The sequence below is a fragment of the Malus sylvestris genome, chromosome 14, assembly GCF_916048215.2.
Source record: "Malus sylvestris chromosome 14, drMalSylv7.2, whole genome shotgun sequence".
Lineage (NCBI taxonomy): Eukaryota > Viridiplantae > Streptophyta > Magnoliopsida > Rosales > Rosaceae > Malus > Malus sylvestris.
In genome coordinates this window covers 26,510,425-26,537,354 of record NC_062273.1, presented here as the reverse complement: position 1 = coordinate 26,537,354, position 26,930 = coordinate 26,510,425, and the positions used below count along the sequence as shown (strand labels likewise).

The 26,930-nt window shown below is 39.1% G+C and overlaps 3 protein-coding genes and 1 pseudogene across 5 annotated transcripts; 3 read left to right on the top strand and 1 right to left on the bottom strand.

Annotated features, from left to right (window-relative positions):
- The first annotated feature begins 2,220 nt into the window (after nt 1–2,220).
- On the top strand, nt 2,221–4,050 carry LOC126599896 (HVA22-like protein a). Of its 2 annotated transcripts, XM_050266358.1 has the most exons (5): nt 2,222–2,428; nt 2,555–2,581; nt 2,708–2,830; nt 3,454–3,688; nt 3,806–4,050. In XM_050266358.1, the coding sequence occupies exons 1-5, from the start codon at nt 2,367–2,369 to the stop codon at nt 3,890–3,892; spliced, it is 534 nt and encodes a 177-aa protein (XP_050122315.1). In that variant the 5' UTR covers nt 2,222–2,366; the 3' UTR covers nt 3,893–4,050. The 2 variants fall into 2 exon arrangements, with proteins under 2 accessions (XP_050122316.1, XP_050122315.1); XM_050266359.1 differs by lacking the exon at nt 2,555–2,581 and having other exon boundaries at nt 2,221–2,428.
- Nucleotides 4,051–4,317: 267 nt separating this feature from the next.
- Nucleotides 4,318–8,041, bottom strand: LOC126599895 (microtubule-associated protein RP/EB family member 1A-like). 2 transcript variants are annotated; one of them, XM_050266357.1, is made up of 9 exons: nt 7,810–8,041; nt 7,598–7,731; nt 6,804–6,872; nt 6,601–6,687; nt 5,848–5,954; nt 5,604–5,746; nt 5,429–5,502; nt 5,182–5,295; nt 4,318–4,695 (listed from the first exon to the last, which is right to left on the bottom strand). In XM_050266357.1, exons 2-9 carry the CDS (start codon nt 7,703–7,705, stop codon nt 4,540–4,542), a joined length of 858 nt encoding a protein of 285 aa, XP_050122314.1. In that variant the 5' UTR covers nt 7,706–7,731; nt 7,810–8,041; the 3' UTR covers nt 4,318–4,539. The 2 variants fall into 2 exon arrangements, with proteins under 2 accessions (XP_050122314.1, XP_050122312.1); XM_050266355.1 differs by having other exon boundaries at nt 7,598–8,040.
- Nucleotides 8,042–10,601: 2,560 nt separating this feature from the next.
- On the top strand, nt 10,602–16,152 carry LOC126599157 (uncharacterized). Its single transcript, XM_050265494.1, has 4 exons — nt 10,602–11,868; nt 12,052–12,230; nt 15,366–15,519; nt 15,680–16,152. Exons 1-4 carry the CDS (start codon nt 10,602–10,604, stop codon nt 16,150–16,152), a joined length of 2,073 nt encoding a protein of 690 aa, XP_050121451.1.
- LOC126598338 (40S ribosomal protein S9-2-like) lies at nt 14,934–26,760 on the top strand (annotated as a pseudogene).
- Nucleotides 26,761–26,930: the final 170 nt, after the last annotated feature.

The window sequence follows — 26,930 nt, the reverse complement described above, 5'->3', positions numbered from 1 at the left end:
ATTGGTGAACTTAGCCTCACAATGGGCTAGCAATAATGTGGTTTAAATTCTCCTTTGGCGATAATCGAACCTAAGACCTCTCACTTACAAATGAAATGAAATACTACCATACTGTAATACTAAGACTATCTCCAACCGAAAGGTTCAGAGGGCCAAAAGGCCAAAAATAGCCCGAAAACCGTCTCCAACTGAGGGCTAGGCCAAAGAGCTTGTGGATCCCACTGGACAAAAAAGGGTCAAAGGGCCAACTGACTGGCCCAAAGGAGCCAGCTAGCTAGCCCCGTGCCAGGCCATAAATTTGAAACCAACGGCTAACTAACGTCAATTACTGTTATTAAAAAAAAAAATTAGACCAAAATTTTTAAAAATATTTAATTATAGGCTCAAAAAGTATGTTTGGTTGAATGTTTGGGTGGTGTTCTTTTTATAGGCTTTAGTGCTTGCTCAAATCCTTCCCACAGCTGATGTGGGACTCCCACCCACTTCCATTTTTTTTATACTTCCTCTCCCATAGCTGATGTGGAACTTTTCCATCCACTTCCTCTTTTCTTTTTTTCTCCTTCCTCTCCCACAACCAATGTGGGACTCTACCACCCACTTCCCTTATTTTTATTTATTTATTTTATACTCTAAATATAACATCTCATATTTGACTTGAAATGTATAAGTAGTATTATTTAAGTTGTATTTTTAAAATTTTAGTTGTAGTTTTTATATATAAGTTGCAGTTTTTAAATTTAAGTTATTGTAGTTTTTAAATTTAAATAATAAATTATGTTTGGCCATTTGGCCTTTAGTTGGAGACGATTTTTTGTGATAGGGTTAAAACGAGTCCTATGGCCCTTTGACTCTCGATTGGAGATTGTAAGAAATATGACCATGCACTATTCATTAAAATATTAATTTCTTGGAGGATCAGAAAGTTAAAACGAATCATCTAGTCCTCGTTCGATTGGACATGGTCTAAGGCCATCTCTAACCGAAGGGTCCAGAGGGCCAAAGGGCCGAAAATAGCCCTAAAACCGTCTCCAACCGAGGGCTAGGCCAGAGGGCTCGAGAATCTGGAAGGGCCCCAAGGAATTTCAAAGGGCCAAAGGGCCAAAGGGCTGGCTGGTTGACTATTTTTTTTTTTTTATAGTTTTGTTATTCCTGTCGGTTATAACCGACAGGAATACATGCTATTATTTAATATACTAAATAATAGTGTATTCCTATCGGTTATAACCGACATGATTGTTTTAAAAAAGAATTCAAATGAAACGGCTACTAGCCGTTGCATTTGATTTGTTTTTTTTTTTTTACATTATTATTATTATTTTTTATTTACAAAATTTTTCATATAACTTCTATTTTTTCCTATAACTTCTATTTCACAAAATTTGGTTCATATTTTTTTTTAAATTCCATTTTTTCCTATAACTTCTATTTCACAAATTTTGTTTCATATTTTTTTTAAATTCCATTTTTTCCCTATAACTTCTATTTCACAAATTTTGTTTCATATTTTTTTTAAATTCCATTTTTTCCCTATAACTTCTATTTCACAAAATTTGTTTCATATTTTTTTTTCCTATAACTTCTATTTCACAAAATTTATTTCATATTGTTTTTTAAATTCCATTTTTTCCTATAACTTCTATTTCACAAAATTTGTTTCATATTTTTTTTAAATTCCATTTTTTTTCCTATAACTTCTATTTGACAAAATTTGTTTCATATTTTTTTTTAAATTCTATTTTTTTCCTATAACTTCCTAAGCCATTATACAACATTAAATTAAATTAAGTAACATGAAACAACATTAAACAATATGAAACAACATTAAATAACATTAACCAACATAAAAATTATACAACATGAAACTTAAACAACATTTTAGTTGTAGTTTTTAAATAATAAATTATGTTTGGCCCTATGACCCTTTGGCCCTCGGTTGGAGACGATTTTTTGTGACAAGGCTAAAACGAGCCCTCTGGCCATTTGGCCATCGGTTGGAGACGGAGGCAAATATGACCATGTACTGTTCATTAAAATATTAATATCTTGGAGAATCTTGGAGGGTCAGAGGGCTAAGGGGCCACAAGCATGCTCTCTTTGATTCAATCATTGTCCTTTGATTAAAGAGGACCACAGTAACTCCCATGAGACCCGATAGTTCCTCTCAAAGCCTTAGCTTTTGCCACGTCACGTATATTTGGTAGTGCTGTAAGTTGTTAACCACACTTGTCCGCTCCTCACTTTCCCACCTCCAACCGACCCTTCACACACAAACTGACAAAAAACCCTAGCTTATTCCAGAAGCACTTTTTCCAGAAGCTCAGTGTTTCAGTTCAGAGGGTGATAGAGTTGCTTTGGGAAATCGGGAGATGGGATCTGGCGCCGGCAGCTTCCTGAAAGTGCTTCTCAAGAACTTCGACGTTCTTGCTGGGTACACCCACATTCTCGCTCTCTCACTTACTTTACCAAATTTTCCAAACCCAGCAAAAAAGTTTTGATCTTTTTCTTTTTCTTCTCTAATTCGATTTATGGGGTTTTTTTTTTTGGGTGCTTGCAGGCCTGTGGTTAGCCTTGTTTATCCACTGTAAGTTGGGTTCAAAGGCAACTTTTTAAGTTTTATTTTCCAGTTCTATCTATTTTTTGCATTGTTTTTGTGCTTAATTTGAAGTTTTTTGTACTGGGAAGTTGAAATTTGGGTTGTTTTCGATAGATACGCATCGATCCGAGCGATAGAGACGCAGTCTCCGACCGACGATCGCCAATGGCTGACATATTGGATTCTGTATTCCATGATTACTCTGATTGAACTCACCTTTGCCAAAGTCATTGAGTGGTAAATTATTTTCTACTTTCCAAATTTAGTTCCTTTTTTACTTGTTTGTAATCCGGGTCTGCGTTGTATGCGATCATTCGTTAAGTTTTCGGGTGAAGATTTCATCTTGCTGCATTTACATTCTTGAACTTGTATAGAAAAGCGGTTCCGATTGTGTGATGAACTTTTACCAGTTTTTTACTTGTGCTTCAAGGAAGATTTATGAAAACTTATGTTTGAGTTTGCTAGGTTTGCGTTGCCTAGTCCGCCTTGTCGGGGCTGTAAACAGTTATCTTGCATTAGATTCAATGTAACATCCCACGTCGCCCAGGGGAGTGATACTTAAATGTATATTCTTATCCCTACCTAGCACGAAGTTAAGCGAGTAGCGCACAAGAACACCTCTATGATGGGTGACCTATTGGGAAGTTCTCGTTTGAGTTTTCAGAAACAAAACCGTGAGGGAGTAGTTAGGGCTAAAGCGGACAATATCGTGCCACGGTGGTGGAGCGGGCCTGGGATGTGGTGGACGGGTTGGGATGTGACATTCAATTAACTCTCAAGCTGTTGTAGTTCACGAATGATGTGCCGTTGCTGCATTTGATATAATTTTGTGTGTGTAATGTTCTGATCTTTTCTGGCAGGATTCCAATCTGGTCGTACGCTAAGCTGATTGCGACTTGTTGGTTGGTCCTCCCGTACACGAATGGTGCTGCATACGTTTATGAACATTATATCCGACCTTTCTTTCTCAACCCGCATAAAATTAACATTTGGTATGTTCCGAGGAAGAAGGATGACCCAGACGACATTTTAGTTGCTGCGGAGAAATACATTGCAGAGAACGGGACTGAAGCTTTCGAGAAGATCATCCACAGGGTATGCTTATTAACCATAACACTTGAATAATTCGTAGTAATATACTTATAATGTTACATATCCCACTGAATAACAACCAGCATATTTTGGCTTGACGTGATCTTTCCGTTTCTGTAGGCTGATAACAACCAGAGGAGCGGGGGATCCGTCTATCATAGGGGATCTGTCTTTGATGAGGACCTTAAGTACTATCGAGAATATTAGTTGTGGTACGTTTCATTGCATCTTGTCCTGCGGTGTTGTAGAGAATACAATGTTGCTGTTACCTTTTCCGTAGCTGATAGCGTATCTATATCTTTCGGTTTTGTAAGGGATACTGAATGTTCCTAGTTTATTAACATGTAGTTATCATGGTTCGACGATGTCTTTTCTCGTTCTTTGCTTCTTAAATTCAGCTAGTCCATTTGCCTGATTCTTAGGGTGCTCTAGAGTATAGAATATTTCGTGATTTTCAACCATTAGATCTTGGTTTTTGTGTTTTTGACTAGAGATCTAAGTGTTAAAAATCTTGTAAGTATCCGATACTCTGAAGCAGCATAGAAAATCCCTGACATAAGCCAGGATTAAGCGGGATTAACCGTGAAACTCGAACATCTGGCGTGGTTTGAAACTTAAGTAGTTCAATACGATGCACAAACTAATAGTTGCTTATCAAACATCAAAAGTCGTCAAAAAGTACTTTCAAGAGAAGTTAGTTGATTTGACAAAAGCTAGAAGGCCTAGCACAATTCAGCACACATACGAGAGAAGGCATAAGTTGTTCAATTCCCGGACAGAGACCGCTAATTCATCGTCCCGTTTAGACGCTAGTTTGTAGCACAGGCAATGGCCTACAATGTTGGCCTCAAAACTCAATGACCAGTTTCTGTTTCGGCTACAGCTTCTGCTTCGGTTTCATCTTCGGCTTTGCCGACATTTAGCGTTTGGTAGAGGTACTCCTGGGCTTCAGCAAGGGGCGATTCTTTCGCATCAGCTGCATACAATATCTTCTTTACCGCCACCGACATCTGCATGAAATTGACGATAAGTTGGTTAACCAGATCAGTTAACAACATCCAACATTCATACACGGACGCGTAAACCTACTAAATCACTCAATTTCAAGAGAGGAAGGGGCAGAGGCAGAAGCACAGGAGGAGGACGGACGAACGGACGGACTTTGTTCTAGTCAATACTAGCAAGAAATGCCAGCCTAAGAGAAAATGAAAAAGACATAACCTAGCTCCCTAAGAAAAGAAAACCCAAGTCTAGAGTACTCATAGTTTCAAGATCCATTAACAATTCCTGTATTTTGCTTCAGAAATTATGAAATGTTGTAACGTCCAGCAAATACAAACTTCTGTCGTCAGCTTTAGATGCACCATGAGATTTGAAAAGGAGGCATGATAACGGGAAAGAAATATACATCGTACGAATACCATGCAAGGACGTGATTGTATACATTGATTACAAAACCATAAGTCATATATGAAAAACATGGCAGAAATTCATACCGGGATATCCTCCAACTCCGATGTCTGACAAAGAATTTCAATATCCCTTAATTTTGCAAAGTAAAAGTCCCTTTCTTTTTCCAAAAGGTCCACAGAGAGCTTGAGATCTGTAATCTGTAAAACACAAGTATAGAATGAAAACTACTAAGAATCAGACAAAATAACGAAGCAAGATGAATAATTCCACAGGCAAAGCCAGATACTAGGAGAGGAATGATTTTCCTCGGACAAGGCAAGATACTGATACCTCCTTAGACAAAGCCTGAACTTCTGAAGAATTAGCACCGCCTGCAGCTGCATAAGGTCTCCCTTGCTTTGGTCCTAAAGAAATAAGCATCAAGCAATGAGAAGCACTCTTAGGTCTTAAAAATTAATCAAAAGGAGTAGAAATAAAATTTTCGGTGGGGGGGAGGGGATCTGACCTGAGGTCTTATTAAGACCAACTGTATCTCCAGAGCCAGGGTTATGTAAATTGCTTGATTGCAGAGATTTTGAGATTTTCTGAGCACCTTTGGGATGCCGATCTTTCCCACCCTTACTCCTTCGCTCCACAGGGTTATAGTTTCTACAAGGAGAAAAAAATGTAAGAAAAAGGGCATTGATGTAATACCAACAACGAACCCAAAGCTTTGAAAGGAGAGGAGAAGGTTAGAAAAACGAGCATACTCATTCATAATGCCACCATTTACAGAATCACAGTAGCGTTTCAGCCATTGCAAGAATTCCAAGTTGTCCAAAGGCCTGCCTTTAACCAGCCTGTTGACTTCAAGATGCTGCACAAGTATTGAGATCGGTAAGAATACAAACATCTTGGTTGTTCTTGTTCCAAAGATTACCTCTGTCTGGTTTCCTGACTTACCTATATTAAAGTTCGCAATATCACAAACAATCCCAAGTCATGGAACCATACTGGAATAAAGAATTACAGTAGAGGTACATCTCAACCTTACTCTTCGATCATTAATACCAAAGAATCTCAACACATGTAAATGCTAGTGTTGTCCTAGCAAACTGGTCATGCAGAGTGATATTCGCTTTTTCCAAATAGCCCAAATAATGTTAAGACCAACCAACTTGTAAACGTACCACAAATGAGTGGGAGACAATTTAGACCAAACAACACCATAGCATGGTATGGACCTACGAAACCTTATGAACAGTTCCAAGACATAAAGAATTCCCACAATTCATTCCAGCACCTATGTCATAAGTTTTCATCTATACAAGATAAAGTACTCCCATATGTGGTGAAGATCAATACAAGCCCTACAAACAGAATTTTGATTTGGATAATTCTTTATTCTAAAAGTGAGTGCATGTATTGGAGGTTTTTGTAAATAACTTTCAAAATAAGGTTATTCCTCAAAAGCCAATTATGAAAAAGAGACGAGGAGTGGAGGAGCATCGTAATGAAAATACCTTCGCAATTTTTAACTTGTTGAATACTTCCTGTAGAACCTTATAATTCTGGATCATATCATATTCTGTTTTCGCATCAAAATTGACCTGCAATAAACCAAATAGAAGGAAATCGAAGAGGGGTGCCAGTCCGGCAATAAAAATGTTAATCCCACCACAATGTGCTGATCAAATAAATAAAAGATGCAGAGGCACGCAGATACCTTGTGCATTGGAACAACACCAGGATAGGTCATATCCATCATTTGACATTGCACAGCACCAGATGCAGCCTAGCCACATTTGTTTGCATGGTTATAAATACAAGAAGTTTAGTGTTCGTTTCAAATGAAGGAAACTTAAAGGATCAAAATCGCACAATGTGACGTATATCCTAGGGAACAAACCAATGAATGCCTATCACAATTTAATTTTCACCGCAAAAGCTGCTTTAGTTCCATCCATCCATGTTACGAAGAGTACAGAACTGCTATAAATTATTCAAAAGGCGAAACTCTGAGTTGAGTTCAAGACAAGGGTTAATGATGTTAAAGGTTTCGACGTGAGACATGGGCTCACCCCATACACAGCTCAACCAGAAGCAGTATACTACTTCCTATCACTTAATTAGTGAAACACAACAGAAACCCACACTGCAGTGTCACCTCTAATCAAATGGGTCAACAAAATTACACAGGTTGCCAACTCCTAAGTAGCATAATTAACAAACTTTCATATTTCAAAGCAGATAAAGCATTCAACTTTCCAATCATAAACACAATTAGTTCAGTTGGGTCATACATTAACTTCCATTTACGAATTAATGCACCCAATTTTAGTGGATTAAAAAAAAATTCACAAAAAAAAAAAAAAAAAAAGGAACCCAGAAAGCATTTCACAAATTGAACAAATGGGTAATGCTCAGACAGACAAACCCAAGATCAAGATCGTTTCTTTTCAACACAGAAATTCTCAAAAATCCCAAAAAAATAACCAAAAAATGAGAGAAAGAGAGAACCTCTTCAATGCGAGAGAGGTTCAGCTGAAGGCGATTGTTGATCCACGTCAAAATCTCATTCCTCCCAACAAAGTAAGCACTGTCCATAATCCCAATGTTGGAAGCCATTTTTCTTCCCCCGGATTTTCCCAATTCTTCCACAATTTTCACAGACTCAGAGACACAGAAAGGAGATAAGAAAATGCCAAAATAGAGTCGGAGAAGAAACAGACCTTGTTTAAGTATTTAAACCGATGAGGATTAGTGTGTAATCGGCTTTTCGAGAAAAAAAAAATTAAAATTCAAACAAAAATCGAAAAAAATAAGGAATGTGGAAATTATGAGAACCTGATGGAAGATGGAAATTGAATGGTGAGAAAGAAGAGAGAAAAGAAACGGAGTTGGAAATTTGCACGACTGGCGGGCACTGAAATGAGGGAACTTTTTTGATACTTTGGCAAATACAAGCGTGCGAGGAGGAGAGAGGGTTTTATTTTGTTTTTATATTAGTTTAGCTTAATCCCTTTTTTAATTGGAGGCAGATTGTCTCCCTTCTTGTTTGGATGTTATTCTCATTTCCTTCTATTTTGTGCGATCACAATTAAATCACGTTAATATTTTATATTAATTTTTTTATAGAAATAATAAGATATAAAACAATAAGAATATAAAATATTGATATAACTTAATAGTGATCACACAAATAAAAAGAGATGAGAAGAACACTAGCAGACAATCTACCTCCCTTTTTTATTAGCTTATTCCCTTTTATTTTATCTTTTATTTTTCTAGATTTTTTTATATTTTAGTAGTTGATGAGAACTGTTTATTGTTTGATGCCTCGTGGGATTGATTGTGACTTTTTTCATGAGCATCATTAGTTGTACACCACTACTTGGCTGCGGAAATTTATCAGCAGCTTCTGTTTTTATTCAACTTACAGATATACACGTGTTTAATTGGTGTTTACACTTTTAATTATTTGGATACGTGTTCATTTGTTAGGTAGAAGCCGAAGCTGGTGCTGAATTTGCAGCAGCCAAGTAGTGTTCTAACTAAATCGCCTTGTAATTGGCACGTTAATGTCTTTTGTAAAATTTAGTCCCAAAATAGTATGGTAGGTATGTGAAACAAATGAAAAATGTTGCAAGAATTAAAAATCAACATTTTGACATTTGTGTTAGGGAGATTAAAATTTTAAATCAAATTTGGTGGTTGATGATTGAATTATTAATTGAATGTTGATTAGCATGTTTATTTTGATGACACATCATTTAATTTACAAATTTGATTTAAAATTTTGATCTTCCCAACATTATTCTATTACTTTTGTAAGTTAATAATCAATCAGGCTGTGTGTATAATTTAAAGTTTTGGGTCTGTTTTGGGTCTCCATTTGTCCAAAATTGACGATGGCCTGCAAAAGTGAGAGAGCAAGACGGCAATTGAGCTTTTTATTTTACTTGTTATTTAATTGAAAATTGGAATTGGAATTGGCAATTGGGTGGAATTGTTGATTCAAAAGGCATCTCTCCTGTGAGCAAGCAATGCTATGTGAGAGTTTCTTTCTCTCTGTTGTGAGTATTTATGTGAGATCTTCTTCCAGGCTCTTCGGTGGCATCGACTCTAGCTTCGGTTGGGGTCGAGTGTTGTGTCATCTTCTTCCTTTTCTCCTTCCTTTCTCCCTACATCCAGTGGCGAATCCACAGTGGGGTCAATGGGGTCGCACGACCCCTTGGAAGCCATGGAAACAACCTTAGAGACCCCTTGGAGCTGCTGGTGCGACCCCTTGGCTGCACACCAAGTGTTCGACGAAAGGTCCGAAAGAACTCTTGGCTGGGCAAGAGGAAGACGAAGGCGCAGGCGCGCGCCTGTTTTTTTTTTTAAACCTGGACAAAACGACGTCGTTTTGGCCTAGGAATTTTTTTAAAATGATCTGAACAAAAAAAAAATGCCCAGCGTGTCCTGGGCAGGTCTGAACAAAAAAAAAATACCGACCGTGTCCTTTTCAGCCCTATTTCACACAGATTCGAAGCCTTTCATTCCAAAACCCCCAAATTTCTTTTGTTTTCTCCTCCTCCAACCCTAAGTTCCAAACTCAATCCCCCCCAAACCCTCAACTCCATCTCCTCCCTTGCTCCACCAGCTTTGCTCTTTGTATTTGCTCATTGTTATTGTGAAATTTCACAATTCAAGTAAGTTTTTATTTTCATTATTTTGTATATGTAGAATGCAAGATGGGATATTTAATTTAATTGAAATCCAATTCATACTTATTTTGATTATGTTGATGGTTTGTTTATATTATAAGTATTTATTTTGAATATTTTGTATATGTAGAATATATTTAATTTAATTGAAATTCAATTCATATTTATTTTGATTATATTGATGGTTTGTTTATATTGTGAGTTTTTATTTTCATTATTTTGTATATGTAGGATGCAAGATGAGATATTTAATTTAATTGAAATCCAATTCATACTTATTTTGATTATGTTGATGGTTTGTTTATATTGTGAGTATTTATTTTGAATATTTTGTATATGTAGAATATATTTAATTTAATTGAAATTCAATTCATATTTATTTTGATTATATTGATGGTTTGTTTATATTGTGAGTTTTTATTTTCGTTATTTTGTATATGTAGAATGCAAGATGAGATATTTAATTTAATTGAAATCCAATTCATATTTATTTTGATTATGTTGATGGTTTGTTTATATTGTGAGTATTTATTTTCATTATTTTGTATATGTAGAATTATTATGGAACGGTTTTTTAAGAGAAAGTCATCATCGGGTTCGGGTAGTTCGAATAATGTTGATAGTTCAAATACTGTTGGTAGTTCAAGAACTCCAAGTTCAAGGCAAAGTCAGTTAGATGATGTTTTGGGTAATCTTGAAGTGGATTGAGAACTCGAATAATAGATTATGATGCTAATATGAGAGATGAGGTCCGAATATCATATCTACAAAAAGGACCTTGTCAACCTAGAGGTCATAATTTCCCAATAACTAATATGTCGGGAATTAATCGACGCTTCATTCCCCAATGGTTTGATGAGTTTGATTGGTTGGAGTATAGTATATCTAAAGATGCAGCATTTTGTCTCTATTGCTATCTCTTTAAAACCAATTTTGCACAAGTGGGTAGTGAAGCTTTCACTGGAGATGGATTTAAGACTTGGAAGAAAGGGAGAGAAAGATTTAAGATGCATGTTGGACCGGTTGGGAGTGTTCATAATAAGGCTAGAGAAGCTGCTATAAATTTGATGAATCAAGCTACACATATTGAAACGGCAGTGAGCAAACACTCTGACCAAGCTCGTAAGGCTTATCGCACATGCTTGAATGCATCAATCAAGTGCACTAAGTTTTTATTGCGACAAGGTCTTCCTTTTCGTGGCCATGATGAAAGTGCCACTTCAAGCAATAGGGGAAATTACTTGGAGCTATTGCAATTCCTTGCAGATAATAATGATAAAGTTAGAGAAGTTGTGATGGAAAATGCTCCGGGGAATCTCAGATTAGTAGTTCCTAGCATTCAAAAAGAAATTGTGAATTCATGTGCCCTTGAAACACTTGATGCTATCATGGATGGTCTAAAAGATAGATTCTTTTCAATATTGGTGGATGAAGCACGTGATGTGTCGGTGAAAGAGCAAATGGCTATGGTGTTGCGTTATGTGGATGACAACGGGCATGTAATTGAAAGATTTGTGGGTATCCAACATGTTACCAACACTACTTCAAGTTCACTAAAGGATGCTATTGACACATTATTTTCTCGCTACGGTTTGAGCATTTCCAAGCTACGAGGACATGGTTACGATGGTGCTAGCAATATGAGAGGTGAGTTGAATGGCCTTAAAACAAAGATATTGAGAGAACAATCTTGTGCATATTATGTTCATTACTTTGCTCATCAACTTCAACTAGCTCTTGTTGCCGTAGAAAAGAAGAATATAGACATTGCCTCTTTTTTTGCAACGGCTAATAGTGTGGTTAATCATGTTGGAGCATCTTGTAAGCGGTGTGATTTACTTAGAGAGCAACTTCAAGAAGAGCTTGTGATAGCTTTTGAAAATGATTGTCTTATAACGGGGCGAGGCTTAAATCAAGAAACAAGTCTCAAACGTGCCGGTGACACACGATGGAACTCACACTATGGTACCTTGATTAGCATCATTTCCATGTTTTCATCCGTGGTTCATGTGCTTCAAATGGTTATTGATGATAATCCCAATGAAAGTGCGGGTGAAGCAAATAAGTTAATGAGAGATATACGTACTTTTGAGTTTGTGTTTCACCTTTTCTTGATGAAAGTCATATTGGGACTCACAAATGATTTGTCACAAGTATTGCAAAGGAAAGATCAAGAAATTGTGAATGCAATGGCTTTAGTGAAATCATGCAAGGAAAGGCTACATTGGATGAGGAATAATGGGTTCAATGCATTGGTTGATGAAGTATCTTCTTTTTGTGAAAAACATTATATTGATGTTCCTAACATGGAAGAGGCATTTATACTTCCAGGGAGGTCAAGGCGTAATGCTCCAATAAAGACAAATCGTCATCATTATCGTGTGGAGCTCTTTATTTATGTCATTGATGAGCAAATTACGGAGTTAAAGGATCGCTTTAATGAGGTAAATACCGAGTTGCTTATTTGTTTGGCATGTTTGAGTCCGAAAGATTCATTTGTAGCTTTTGATAAACCAAAGTTACTTCGTCTTGCTCAATTTTATCCTCAAGACTTTTCGGATGAGGATCGTTTGGCACTTGAAGATCAACTTGAGATTTATATTCATTATGTGCGTTCCAGTAGTGATTTCTCTCAATTGGAAGTGATTGGTGATCTTGCAAAAAAAATGGTGGAGACAAGGATGCATCAAGTATTCAATTATGTATATTTGCTCATTACATTGTCTTTAGTTTTACCAGTTGCAACTGCTTCAGTGGAGAGAGCATTTTCTGTCATGAATATTGTTAAGGGTCCACTTAGGAACAAAATGGGAGATCAATGGTTGAGTGATAGCTTGCTTGTTTATATTGAGAGAGATATTTTTGCTTGTATTGAAAATGAAGCTATAATGCTTCGTTTTCAAAATATGAAACCTCGTCGTGGACAATTATAGCTTGTAATATTGTTTCCGTTATGAATTATGAATGAAAGTACTATGATTTCATTTTCAACATGTTTTTCCATCCTAATTTTTTTTTTGGACTTTTACACTATGACCCCTTGTGGTAAGAAGGCTCCGCCACTGCCTACATCTACTGTTGGTTCTCCCCAATTTTCAATTCGGCTTTTTCAATTCCTCCAACTTTGTGGGTTCTCTTCTTCCTGATTCTTCCTTACTTTGTTTTTCAACCATGTCTTTTGTCGAGATCTTGTGTAGAGTTCCGGCGCTTGCACCGGCTCGAGTTTGTTCCACACCACCATGTTCTCCATTGTGTTTGCTGCTTGCGGCAGTGTTGCTCGGGACTTGTTCTGAGCTTCCAACTGGTGATTGGCCTCTCTCGCTTGGATGCCGGTTACCCATAATTTATGGTTGTGCGCATGAGACGTCGGTGAAGAAGATGATTGGCGATTGTCGGGGAATCAGATGGTTGATAATTCCTTGGATCGTTGGTGGAGAAGGCAGTGATGCTTCTCAGATGTTCTTAGGTTTTGGGCTCATTTTCTGTTTTTGTTGTTTTCTGTCTGTTTAGGCCCTTTTTGGTTGTGTATAGGTGTAGTTGGACCCTTGTCTATTTATAAGTTTGTGTTTTGGTTGGAATAAAATCTTTCCCTTGACCAAAAAAAAAAAAAGGTAAAACCTGCCGTCCAATTTGTTTCCCGAACTTTAAGTTTTTCTTTTTCTATTTCATTGAATAAAGAGGCATGCTCCCAGTCTGCTTATACAACGGTTAAAAACGCTTTTAGATGATCAAAACTGTTGCTTATAGTGTTGGTCATTTTTGGTATTCTTCGGATAGGACAAATTATGTTGATACAAATAAAGCACAAATCACAAATGTTTCGTACATAAGCAATTCCAAACAGACTAAGGACTATTACAAAAACACTCGTTGAGACATGCTTCATTAGAAGTGTGAAGGCTTTTGAACATTTTGTGCACTAACATGGCAAACTAGAAGAAAAAAAAACATAACATCTCATACTTTTTTAGACAGATTGAATGCACATATATGTATGTAAAATCCATGAAATCTATTGAGAAATGATAGATATGGTGGGTGCCTTATATACACATTTCCGCAGCCAACTCTTGGTGGTTGCAAGTTTGCAACCTTTATAATTATAGCTTTCGTCGGTTTCACCTATCTTTCATATTATGAATGGATAGCGTTAATTACACACTTTTTTTTATACCTTTTATACACCTTTGTTAATTTGTGATCATTGGTATTCTTTAATTCATTCGATCCGACGGTCGAAAATTGAGAAGAACGTATGAAAAGTAAAAATGGGTGAAAAGAGAACCTCCCCCTTCTTTATGGATTGAGGACCTTGAGGTATAAAAAAAAGGTAAATTGCCATTGACCCCTTGAATTATCACCTAAGTTGAAATTGACCTCCGAAATTAAAATTATCCATTTTATCATCGATTGAGTAAAATTAAAAGAAATGTGGACAAATATAGGATTGTTATTGATGGGCTAAAAGTGATTTATACCAACTAAAAATTCTTTCAACTAGGTTTGGCGGAAAAAACTTAAAAGTACTTATAGAAGCCTTTGGTAAAGCACCAAAGAAGCATTCACAAGAATCCACAACTGCATTCAACGTGCTCCTAATAAAAGCAGTTCTAACACAAGTGCTTACTCCAAAAGCAGTTCCAAACGAGAGATTGATGAATTCTAATGGGTTGGGCATAACAAAAAAGTTGGGTTTGGTCTGTAGGCCCAAAATGGGTCGTCTTATAAAATATGGGTCAATCCATCTAATGAAAGCAAGCAATTTGATATCACTCGATGCCAGTCTTGCTCTCTTAAGGTCCTTATTCTGAGGATTTATAAGAATCAAATGCATATTAGTTACATGCTTATATTAGTTCAAATTCAAAGGTTTAAAATATTTGACAACTTAATAAAGTAAAATCAACTTAAAATACATGAACCATCTTGTTTTTCTTTATTAAGTTGTCAAATATTTAAAACTTTTGGATACAAATTAATATAATCATGTGGCTAATATGCATTTGGTTCTGTCCTCCAAATGAATACCTTAGGAGAGCAGGCCTCAACTCGATGCTAGGTTAGCCAGCCAACAACTTCACTAGGGTAAGAGATCAAACAAACATAGTGCACACTTACTTTTTTTTCTCTCATCCGTGAGAGTCTGCTTGAGTGCGAGCCCCTTCTCCCTAGAGTAAATCTGTGGGTGTGTTTCCTTTCCCTTCATTTTTCCATTCCAAAGCCTGATTTTATCCCATTCTATTAGATCTGGTGGATGGTAAATGCTTTCTCCCGGAGGAGTTCGTCTATCCCTTTACCTACCCAACCTAACTCGCAACTACATTTGTGAAGCGGCACTATGAATTGGTTAATGACCACATCTTGTCAAGTCTGCATTGCTTTGAAGGAGTGGATACTCGTGGCCGCATTTAGAGTTATTACCCCCTTTATTTCCTCTCTTACCAGTCCCAATTTCTATTTATTATCCACCATTGTCCCAGTCCTACCTGAGTTATTGCCCAATGAGGGTGTAAATGTTTTCGACCTCTGGTGTTGTGGGGTCTATCTCTACTAGCTGCTCTGGAGGTTGGTTCTGACAGAATGACAAGTATCAGATCTGTGAGACTCGGCAAAAGAATAAGAGATGTTTGGACCGGTCCAACTCCGGCAATAAATGGGGAAGCAGAAAGCGCACCTTTCAGATCTGTGAGATCCGACACAAGAAGAGGGGATGTTTGGACCTGTCCAACTCCGGCAATAAATGAGGACGCAGAAAGCGCACCTACCTTCAATTTGATTTCTGGAAGCTCAACAAATTCAATTTTCTATAGTTGTAGGTACGCCCTAACAACTGTCTTTATGGTGAGTATGATATATTTATTGCAGTAACATGTGAATGTTTCCGATGAATTAGAAAGAAAGTGTGATTCTGCTGAAATCATAGATAAAGAAAATAATGTGTACCCATTAAACCCAATTGTGTGTACGGGACAATTAACAGGAAAGGTGTGGAGACAAATGGCTCGTCAAGAACTAGAGGAGTTGGTGGTCCACCTTGAGCACTCAATGGATCTATCATCAATGAAACATGGCATTAAATTGGTGGGTGAGGCCCTGGTAGACAGAAAGTTGAACAAATGGGGAATCAGGAATATTCTTTACTCTGCTTGGAAGGATTTTGGGGAGGTGGACATAAAGTGGGTTAGGGATAATATGTTTGTCATTACAGTTCAAGATGAAACCATGGCAACAAGGATTTTAGCTCAAGTTCCGTGGGCAGTGATGAAGCAAAATTTCTCTGTCAAGAAACAGCCCCCAGAGCTAGCGCTAGAGGAAGTTAAGATGGCGATCGTTCCCTTTTGGGTCCAAATCAGGGGGTCCCTCTAAGTCTCACTACAAACGCTAATGTCAAACGCCTAATGGTGAATGTGGGGGAATTCATTGAGCTAGAGGACCCAGCCAAAGCCCGTGGATTTCTAAAGGTTAAAGTCAATGTCAATACTGCGAATCCACTAATCAACTGTTATTGGTTGAAAAGAGAAACTAATAAAGATACTTGGGTGGAATTTAGATATGAACGCCTACAGGATTTTTGATATAGGTGTGGACGTATAGGCCATGCCAATACTAAGTGCTCTTTCGCACCAAACATGAGAGGTGCAGCAGGGTACGGGGAATGGCTTAAAGCAGGGCCGATCAGAGACGAGGTAGAGATCAGAAGACCGATGCCTCTAGGGATAAGAGAGAAGAGAAATGCGGGTGCTGTGAGAGATGACCCACCATCTTCCTCACATGGAAGCTTAACCGGTACTGGATCAGGTGGACAAAGGGACTTCAGGAGCATTGCTACAGATATTGAACCCAGAGAGACACCACTCCCAAACCATCATGGAAAAAAGAAGTGGCATAGAAGGTCACGTACGATGGTTGAGACAAGGAACTTCACACAAGAATGGATCGTGCCGGCTAGAGGAAGGCAGTCATCCTGGCCATTTGGGCATAATACCATCCTGCTATCAACCAACTTTGCCATTCCTAGGCAGATGGGGAATAATCAGTCAGTTAGAATTGAATAAATCAATGAGGGGATGAACCACATGCAAGATGCATTTGAATGGGGGAATAAAGCGGTGGAATCATAAGGTATGGTGAGGGAGACTATCAATACCAATCAGGCTGAGGCAAATCAGACGAAAAGATGAGGAGATCTTCAGAGTCTCGAAATGGTTCTGTCCCCCCCATAAGAAAATGAAAAGCCTGGGGGATGGGGAGGCATGAAAAGGAAAGATGACAGAAAACATGAGAGGCACGAGCATTAAGGAGCAAAGTTTAATGATGGAACATGCTATAGATGCAGATGAAGAGTTACAGGATGTCCCGATTGAGTATCAAAATCTATGGGAATATGTGGTGGGGGTCTCGGAAACAGAAAGGAATAATAATTTGACAAGAAGAACGGGCAATGTGGCTCGGGGTGGTGGCGGCTGGCCTATAACAGCCGCACGCTTGCCATGATACACATATTCTGGAACTAATGAGGTCTTGGGTTAGACAAGGTAGTTCGGGCCCTCTATGGGCTAATAAGGAATCGTAGACCCTATATGATCTTTCTAACGGAGATAAAAATGAAAGATCATAGAATTGATGGAGTTAGGAGACATATGGGTTTTTCAAATGGGTTCAATATGACTCCAATTGGGAGAGCGGGTGGTTTAAGTTTGTGGTGGGACGACTCGTTGAAGGTTGAAATTCTCTTTTCATCAAAACATATAATTGATGCCAGAATGAAGGAGGAGGGAGCTCAAATGTGGGTTCGATTTACTGAAGTTTATGAAACTTCTTATAGATGTGAAAAAGGTCGAATTCTAGAATTGGATGAACACTTACTTCACACATTCAAATATGCCTTGGTTATACGGAGGGGATTTCAATGAATTCATGTGGGATTCGGAGAAGGCTGGTGGATCTCAAGTGTTATACAATCGGCCCAGGTACCTTGAAAGCTTTTTGAACTCATCTAATCTGATGGATTTGGACTTTAATGGTCCAGCTTTTACTTGGCGAGGCACGAGAAATGGATCATTGGTGAAAGAACGTTTGGACAGGGGATTATGTAATAGGCTATGGCAAGATCTTTGGCCTAATACGACGGTTACTCACGGGACGATTTTGGGATCAGATCATTGCCCAATTATTATCCAAACCGAACCGAAAGTTAGGAGGGGCAGAAAACTATTTCGGTTTGAGGCGTTTTGGGCTAAGGAAGAAGAGTGCAAAGAAGTGGTGAGGAAGTGTTGTGATTGTTTGGAAGATGGGTATGCCCCAATGAGATGACTAAAAAAGATTACTGACTGCTGTTCTCATCTTATTCGGTGGAGTTATAATAAGTTTAAGATGAGAGGCCATCAGATTGAGTATCTGTTGGATTAACTGGGGGAGTTACAAAAAAATTAGGGAGCTCATAAGGAGGAAATTAAGGAGAGGTCTAGATTGATTGATGGTATCTGGGCGTAGGAGGAGAGTTTTTGGCAACAAAGATCTCAGGTAAAGTGGTTACGGGATGAAGATGCTAACACCAAGTTCTTCCATCAGACCACGCTTCAACGTCGCAGAAGGAATAAGGTGCTGAAAATAAGAAATACTAATGGTGACTGGGTGGAGAACCCCAATCAGGTCCGAAGGCTGATGGACGAGCATTTTATGAATACTTTCAGGTCTGGGAGGATTCGGAACTGAGGGACAACTCTTAACTGCTTAACCCCGACAGTGACGAAAGAGATGAATGCAGTGCTTATGGCTCCGGTCTTGGAAGAGAAGGTAAAAAATGCGGCCCTTAATATGGGTGGACTGAAAGCTCCGGGCCCTGATGGTTTTCAAGGGGTGTTTTATCATACGTTCTAGGAGAAAATTGTGGGTGATGTAAATGCTCTTGTCCAATCTTTGATTCACGGGCAGGACAATCCTAACAAATTAAACTCCACCCACATTGTTTTGATTCCAAAGGTGCAAAATCCTGAGACGGTGTCGCAATTTCGTCCCTTTAGTCTATGCAACTATTCTTACAAGATTTTATCCAAAGTGTTGGCGAATCAGTTAAAGCCTATCTTGCCAGAAATTATATCCCCTATGCAGAATGCGTTTGTTGCGGGTAGACAGATACAAGACAATATTGGAATAGCCTATGAGGTGTTTCATTTTCTAAAAGTCCGGAAAACAAGGTTCGAGGTTGGTATTAATCATGATATGCAAAAGGCTTATGACATGGTGGAATGGGACTTCCTGGATGCAGTCATGGAAATGATGGGCTTTGGGATTTTGTGGAGGAAGCTTATAATGGGTTGTGTGTCCTCAGTTAACTTTGCGGTCATTCTAAATGGATAACCAGGTGAGAAGTTTGCTCCATCTCGTGGTCTTCGCCAAGGAGACCTCCTATCGCCATGAATATGTCTGATGAATTGGGAAACATCTTGGGAATGACTGTTGTAGAGAACCCGGGTACATACTTGGGGGTGCCTCCATTTGAGGTCGCTCGAATAAACGAGGATTAGCTTATGTGAATGGCCGGACCTTGAGGAAGTTAAAAGGATGGAAGCAAAGCATGTTATCAAAATTGGGAAAGGAAATGATGATCAAGGCCGTTGCTCAAGCCATTCCCGCATACCCAATGAACATCTTTAAGTTTCCTGCTGTCCTCTGTAAGGAATTTGATGCTTTGATTGCCAAATTTTGGTGGGAAGATGCTAGTGGGAGATAGAAAACTCATTGGGTCTCTATGAAGACTATGGGTTTACCAAAGCATTTGGGTGGTATGGGTTTCAGAAACTTCCAAGAATTCAATGATGCTCTCCTTGCCAAGCAGTGTTGGCGTTTGATTGTTGAACCAGACTCGTTGTGGGCTCAAGTGATGAAGGCTCATTATTTTCCGAATTTGCTCTTTTTTGGATGCTACGAAAGGGGGTCGTACATCTTGGGCTTGGACAAGCCTTCTTGTGGGAAGGGAATTGATTCAAAATGGGGCTCATTGGTAGATCATGGGTGGGGAGGAGGTTCGTCTTTGGGTTGATAGATGGCTCTTCGCATTACCAACGGGACTTCCCACTCCTTCGGGTGGTGCTTCAGTAACTAGAGGCACACGGGTAAGTTTTGGAAATTTGGCCAATTTCCAAAACCTGGGACATTGATTTTCTCCTGCCCTTCCTGTCGACGGAGGATTGTGCGGCAATTAGGGACACCCCAATTGGGAACCCTCGGAGGAAGGATCGATTGGTTTGGGCGGCTAACTAAAATGACAGCTATTTAGTAAGGTCAGGTTATTTATGTGTACAGTTGTGATCCCTAGCGTTGAGAGATCACTGTCCCCCCTTCACTCGTTTTGTTCCGGATAAGCTGTGGAAGGGCATATGGAGGGTCAAGATGCCAGCTAAGGTTAGACACTTTATTTGGAATTCTCTCCACAATGCTTTAGCAACTTTGGCTGTGCTATTTAGGAAATGTTCTTCCCTAACCCCTACATGCCCAATCTATCTTTGTCATGAGGAAATTATTGAGCATCTTTTTCTTTTCTGCCCTTGGGTCAATTCAATTTGGTTTGGTGGGGCTTTTAAGTACAATATCCATCATGGGAGCATTACTAGCTGGGTTTTTTGGCTACATTCTGTCTTCACTACTAATTTGGGGTCTTCGGTGAGTAGATAATGGGTACAAACTTATGTGGCTTTCACTTGTTGGCATATTTGGAAGTCCCGTTGTGATTTTATCTTTAACCATGTCCTTATCATTCCCTCAAAGGTAATTTTGGGTATCTGTAATTCAGTTGCTGAGTTCTTTAATGCTCGGTTGGTCCCTGAGGACTCGAGGACGGTGGAATTAGGTCGGGTCAGGCAGGTTACAAGGTGGACCCCCAATGTCTCCTATTTTGTTAAAGTGAATGTGGATGCAAGCTGGTCTAGGTTGACTAAATCTGGGTTTGTTGCGGTGGTGGCTCAGGATGCAAGGGGGGATTTCATTGCTGCAGCGAGGTACCCCGTTTCTGCTTCTTGTGTTGCGATGGTAGAGGCTTTGGCTCTACTCCGTGGTTGCGAGTTAGCGGTTTCCCTGGGTATTAGCTCGGTCATTTTTTAATCTGATTCACTACAGAATGGCAATTGGGAGGCTTTCCCTATCTTGGTAAATGCTTGGGATTTGGGTGAAACTTTCCAGAATTGTCGCTAGTCTTAGGTTCCAAGATCGGCCAATATGGCGACGGATTCTCTTGCGTCGTTTTGTAATTTGGAGATGTGTAATGTTGTTTGGGTCAATCGACCCCCCATCTTCGTTAATTTTTGTCTTGAACAATGATGGATTACCATGTCCTCATTAGTTTCACCTTTTGGCAGTGTAGAGGGCGACGCATTCGCTTTGCTGCAGCGTCCTCCTTGTTGTACCCTTCTGCACTGTGTTAGTGGTTTGTATGTGTTTGCTTCTGTGTAGGCTTTCGGTGTTTGCTTTGGTCTCTTGGCCCTGGAATGGATTTCTCAGTTTGCCAACTTCACTAGGGTTTTTGAGCTTCTCTTTCTTTATAGACAGAGCTTAGAAAATTAGTTTTTATTTCCAACGAAGCACAAGGACGACTGTAATCCCTCTCGCTTTCTCTGATGTTTAATCCCATACACACACACACAAACACACACACATATATATATATATATATATATATATATATATATATATATATATTCTCTGATACTTATTATATCAAGATCATTGAGAAACTATTGTTGTTCTTGACGTGGGATTTACATTTTCAGGGTTAAATGATTTACATTTCAAAGTCTCTGAATTTACATTGTTCAATGACAATTTTTTTAATTTTTATAATGGAATTTAAAGGTACATCTCAGGTGGTTAGTGTTGGGTTCTGAATTTGTAATGGTAAACTATGAAAAAGTTTACTGAATGGTGAAAATTTTAAATGGCAAGACGCTTAAGAAGCCCCGCCGCTCCTACAAGAAGGAACGGTTGGATGCTGAGCTGAAGCTCGTGGGTGAGTTCGGGCTTCGGTCCAAGAGAGTTGTGGAGGGTTTCAGCATCTCAAAGTCGTATCTGAAACAATGCTAGGGAGCTTCTGACCCTTGATGAGAAGAACCCTCGTCGGATTATTAAGGGTAAGGCTCTCCTCAGGAGGATGAACCATTATAAGCTTTTGGACGAGGGGTAGAACAAGCTCGATTATGTCTTGGCTTTGAATGTCGAGAACTTCCTTGAACGCCGCCTGCAGACGATTATGTTCAAGACTGGTATGGCAAAGTCCATCCATCATGCTCGTGTGCTCATCAGGCTGAGGCATATCAGGTAAACTTATTTCTTATTGTGCTTTTATTTGATTTAGTGTTATTGATCTAAAATCACTGATGCAATGTGATTATATGGTCAATCTCAATGCGTAATGTCCGGGAAAATGCAGATATTTTGGTGCATCACATTTACTGATTTACATTTCATGTGATGGTATTAATTCTACTAAAAGGTGTTCTATTTGCTCGTACTTCATGTTTGATCTAGAAACAAATGGAATTACTTGATAAATGGTTTGTTATTATACCAACAATTTGTCGTGCCGAATTGTTGATTTTTCGGAGAAAGGAAAAACTTGGAGCTAATTATGTTATAGAGTTGAACGGAAGAGTCTGTTGAGGAAAAATTAGAGTACACAACTCTAACACAAGTGTTAAAGAGACAACACAAGTAAACTAATTACTTGTATTACACACATAAAATATTACAACACTCAAAACTTTCAAAGACACACTTTAGAAGCTATGACACTCACTCTTTCTAGAGACACACTATACCACTCACACTCCTCACAAGACTACTCTTCTCACTCTCATTTTGTTGCCTACTTGTTTGCTTACTCTTTTCTTGATTCTTACTTCTTTCTTGATTGGTTGATACAAATGGTGTGGATGCCTTCTCCTTTTATAGGCATGGATGAAACCTTGGAGAAGCATGGAAACATCATGCTAGAGATATCTAGATAATTCCACTACATTCCTAAGCTATAATTATCTACACTAATCTTGCATGTTGGTGGAATCCTCACCATTCTTCTAAACTCTTCCACCAACTTGAACTTTGCTAGAATTTTTTAGCATGTGCATGGATCCTTCTTTGTGCATGGGTTGGATCCATTGTCTTTGGGCTCTTTGGGCTGGTGTTGTACTTTTAACACTCCCCCTCAACACCAGCTATTCTTTTCTCCATGCTGAGTTGATGATGGAACTTTTTCTTGCACACCCATTTGCATGATATGGGTTTCACATCTCTTCACTTTAGCACTAGATTCCAAGCCTGATTTAGCTCCACTGCAGTGACCTCTTCTCCCAACTTTGAGCCACTCAGGTTCAACTGCTTCTTCTTCTATGGCTATATTGGCGTATTTAGGATTTAGCTTCCGGATTCTTGTTGACCTCCTTAGTTGTGATTGTGGAGTTGATACTTTCACTTCACTAGATCTATCTTCTTTTGGTTGTTAACATACGCTAGCTTGCCAAGGGTTTTGAGATACTGCATGCTCAACATCATTACCATCAAGTGAATCCTCAGACTCACCTGGTCTCAACTAGATTCAAACAGTTTGCTCCTCCATCTTTTGCTGCAACTTATCTTTAATTTCTCTTGAACCGGGCAACACCTCATTTTCTGAGGACCACCACGAAGATGCTTCATCAAATACCACATCTCGTGATGTGTAACACCTTCAATTCTTAAGATCAAAACATTTCCACCCTTTTCTTTGGTTGTCGTATCCTACAAAGATACATCTGATTGCCTTCTTGTCAAACTTGCTACGTAAATGACTTGGAACAAATACGTAGCACACACAGCCAAATACTCGAAAGTAATTAACTGTAGGTTTTATATCCCATAGTTTCTCAAAGTGAGACAAATTCTAACCTTGGTTGAGGAAGCCTGTTGATCACATGAGCTGCAATTCTCATAGCTTCGGCCCAAAAACTTCCTGGTACATTCTTGGTATGGAGCATACTTCGACATATTTCTGCAAGATGCAAGTTCTTTCTTTCCGCTACGTTATTCTGTTGCGGCGTGTTGACATATGTGAACTGGTGACGTATTCTACATTCTCATAGATACTGGGAAAACTCATTCGAGGTATATTTTCCTCCATTATCCGTGCGTATACAACGGGTCTTCTTTCCCACTTCTCTTTCAACTGTTTCCTTAAACTCTTTAAATTTTGAAAATGTTCAGATTTTTCTTTCATAAGAAAATCCATACATACTTGGAGAAGTCATCAATGAATGTCACCATGTACCGCATCCCATTTATCGATGGTTGCTTGACAAGCCCAAACACATTAGAATGAACCAACTCCAACAGTTCTTTTACTTTAAACTTCGACTTTTCGTATGGCAGTTGATGTGCTTTACCATACTAGCATCCTGCACAAACCATGTATGTTCTCACGTCAAGCTGAGGTAGCCCCTTAAGCATTGACTTCTTCATTATCACATTTAGCTTGTGATAGCTAACGTGATCCAATGTCATGTGCCATAAATTTGTTATCTCATTATTCCTTGTCTTGTCTACGTATGTAGTTTCTGCTGATATTACATAGACTGACTGCAGTCACCGTCCCTCCATTGGTGGCATCCTTAAGATCTTGAGGTGTCGATACACCTTCACATCTCGTGGACCAAACAAGACATAATTTCCTAATGACGTTAGTTGCGGCACTGAAAGCAGATTTTTCTTCATACCTGGAACATGGTAGACATCTTGAAGCAGCACATGGTTAGTGTTGTATCGAGGCTCAATTACTGTCTTACTGATGTGAGTAATCGGTGGCCTCGAGTCGTTAGCCGTCACCACTAAGCGGCCTCATTTGTACTCAGTCAGACTTTGTAACTTTTTCTTATCACATATCATATGGTTTGAGCAGCCTAAATCCACGATCCAATCATTCTGTTAGTCAATCAACTCCAAACTTGCTGCTGTAAGAGCTGACTCTTGTAACTCCATAACAACGGATGCTTCAATGTCCCATTCTTCCTTTAGGGCTAGAGACGCAACGACGTCCCAATCATCTTCAATTTTCTCCTTTGAGCTGGCGACATTACTCTATACGGACTTTTTGAACCAACAATCCTTCGCCATGTGGCCATTCTTTCCATAATTGTAACATTTTCCCTCAAACCTTTTATTGTTCTAAGACTGACAATGATTGCCTTGATACTTCAGAGCTTCCCCTGGCCGAGAACTCCCTCATCCGTGATGACTTTTCACCTTGTCACCATTTGTTTTAGATTCTCCACCAACACGTTGCTTAAAGCTGCATTTACTTTCGATGTAGAACACTTCCTCCGCACCTCTTAACGAGACCCCTCTCATTTTCTTTGCCAAAGCTTCTTAATCGACAAGAAAATTCTCAAATTCAACAAGTGATGGTTAGGTCGGCCATCCTTGTACAACGGCAACGAAGCCTTAATATTTGGGTCTCAATCCATGGATAATTATTCTTTTTATCCTGGATTCTATAATGGCAACACTAGGATCTAACTTAGAAATTTCACTGCAAATAGACTTTACCTGATGGAAATACTGGGCAATCGTCATGTCCCTTTGGACCACTGATAATAGCTCATTCTCGAGAAGCTGCAGTCATGTATCGTTCTTCTTTGAAAAGAGTGTGATGAAGGTGTCCCACATTTCTTTCGGTGTCTTGGCCTTCCATATGTGCTACAACATGTCATCATCAACTGTAGTTTTTAAGGCAAATATGGCCTTACCTGCCTTGATCTTCCACTTTCGCAAAGTGCCGCTGGTGTCTTCTTCCGGCTATGTAACTTCATTACCGCCGACAATATCCCAAAGATCTTGGCCTTGTAGGTAAAACTCAACGCACGTTGCCCATGTGCTGTAATTTTTGTTATTAAGCTTCTTGATTCCTCCAACAACTTGAAGATCTCCCATCGTGTCGACAGAACTTCGATAAGCAGAACAAGACTAGTCAACAATCTTGCGAAGTACTAAACTTCTCACGATTCTGGGAAGCTTCACTAGAGATGGTCCCCTGATCGTGCCGCTCTAATACCAATTGTTGAGGAAAAATTAGAGTACACAACTCTAACACAAGTGTTGGAGAGACAACACAAGTAAACAAATTACTTGTATTACACACACAAAATATTACAACACTCAAAACTCTCAAAGACACACTTTAAAAGCTATGACGCTCACTTTTTTCTAGAGACACACTCTAGACCACTCATGCTCCTCACAAGACTACTCTTCTCACTCTCACTTGGTTGCCTACTTGCTTGCTTACTCTCTTCTTGATTCTTACTTCTTTCTTGATTGGTTGATACAAATGGTGTGGATGCCTTCTCCTTTTATAGGCATGGTTGGAACCTTGGAAAAGCATGGAAACAACATGCTAGAGATATCTATATAATTCCACTACCTTCTTAAGCTAGAATTATCTACACTAATCTTGCATGTTGGTGGAATCCTCACCATTCTTCTAAACTCTTCCACCAACTTGAACTTTGCTAAAATTTTATAGCATGTGCATGGGCTGGATCCATTGTCTTTGGACTGGTGCTGTACTTTTAACAAAGTCTATCATTTTGATGATTCGATATCTGTTGTACTTCATGTTTTATTTCGATTTCTGCTAGTAGAGAAGATGCTCTAGTGTTTGAATGGATCACATTGTTTACATATTATATAACACCAACCATTATTTCGGTTGCTTGAGCTGCAAGGTGAACATTCATCCTCACCATGCCTTGTTCTTTTATTGTGGACAGAGTTGGGAGGCAAGTGGTGAACATTCCCTCATTCCTGGTGAGATGTGACTCCGAGAAGCACATCGATTTCTCGCTTACAAGCTCGTTAGGCGACGGACGCCCTGGCAGAGTGAAGCGAAGGAACACGAAGGCGGCTGCTAAGAAGGCTGCTGGCGGAGACGCAGACGAAGAGGATGAAGATTGAATAACACTAGTGATTACCCTGGCAATCGCAGCCGTCATCCACCACTCCACTACCCAGTCACCCGCCGATTCCCAACCCCAATCTCTCTCCAACTAGGCCAAGTCTACCATCAAAACTATCTGCAACGTAACTCGGTACCCCGCCTCGTGCTTCACCTCCATATCCGCCCC

Coding starts and splice junctions, on each gene's coding strand:
- LOC126599895 (XM_050266357.1), bottom strand. CDS start 7,705: ATGGCTTCCAACATTGGGATTATGGACAGTGCTTACTTTGTTGGGAGG. Junction 5,747..5,847: donor AATGGTGGCATTATGAATGA/GTATGCTCGTTT, acceptor TTCTCCTTGTAG/AAACTATAACCCTGTGGAGC. Junction 5,296..5,428: donor TTCAGGCTTTGTCTAAGGAG/GTATCAGTATCT, acceptor TGTGTTTTACAG/ATTACAGATCTCAAGCTCTC.
- LOC126599157 (XM_050265494.1), top strand. CDS start 10,602: ATGTCGGGAATTAATCGACGCTTCATTCCCCAATGGTTTGATGAGTTT. Junction 11,869..12,051: donor TAAGTTAATGAGAGATATAC/GTACTTTTGAGT, acceptor TGGTTGATGAAG/TATCTTCTTTTTGTGAAAAA. Junction 15,520..15,679: donor TTTGGACCTGTCCAACTCCG/GCAATAAATGAG, acceptor CCGATGAATTAG/AAAGAAAGTGTGATTCTGCT.
- LOC126599896 (XM_050266358.1), top strand. CDS start 2,367: ATGGGATCTGGCGCCGGCAGCTTCCTGAAAGTGCTTCTCAAGAACTTC. Junction 2,429..2,554: donor AACTTCGACGTTCTTGCTGG/GTACACCCACAT, acceptor GGGTGCTTGCAG/GCCTGTGGTTAGCCTTGTTT. Junction 3,689..3,805: donor TCGAGAAGATCATCCACAGG/GTATGCTTATTA, acceptor CCGTTTCTGTAG/GCTGATAACAACCAGAGGAG.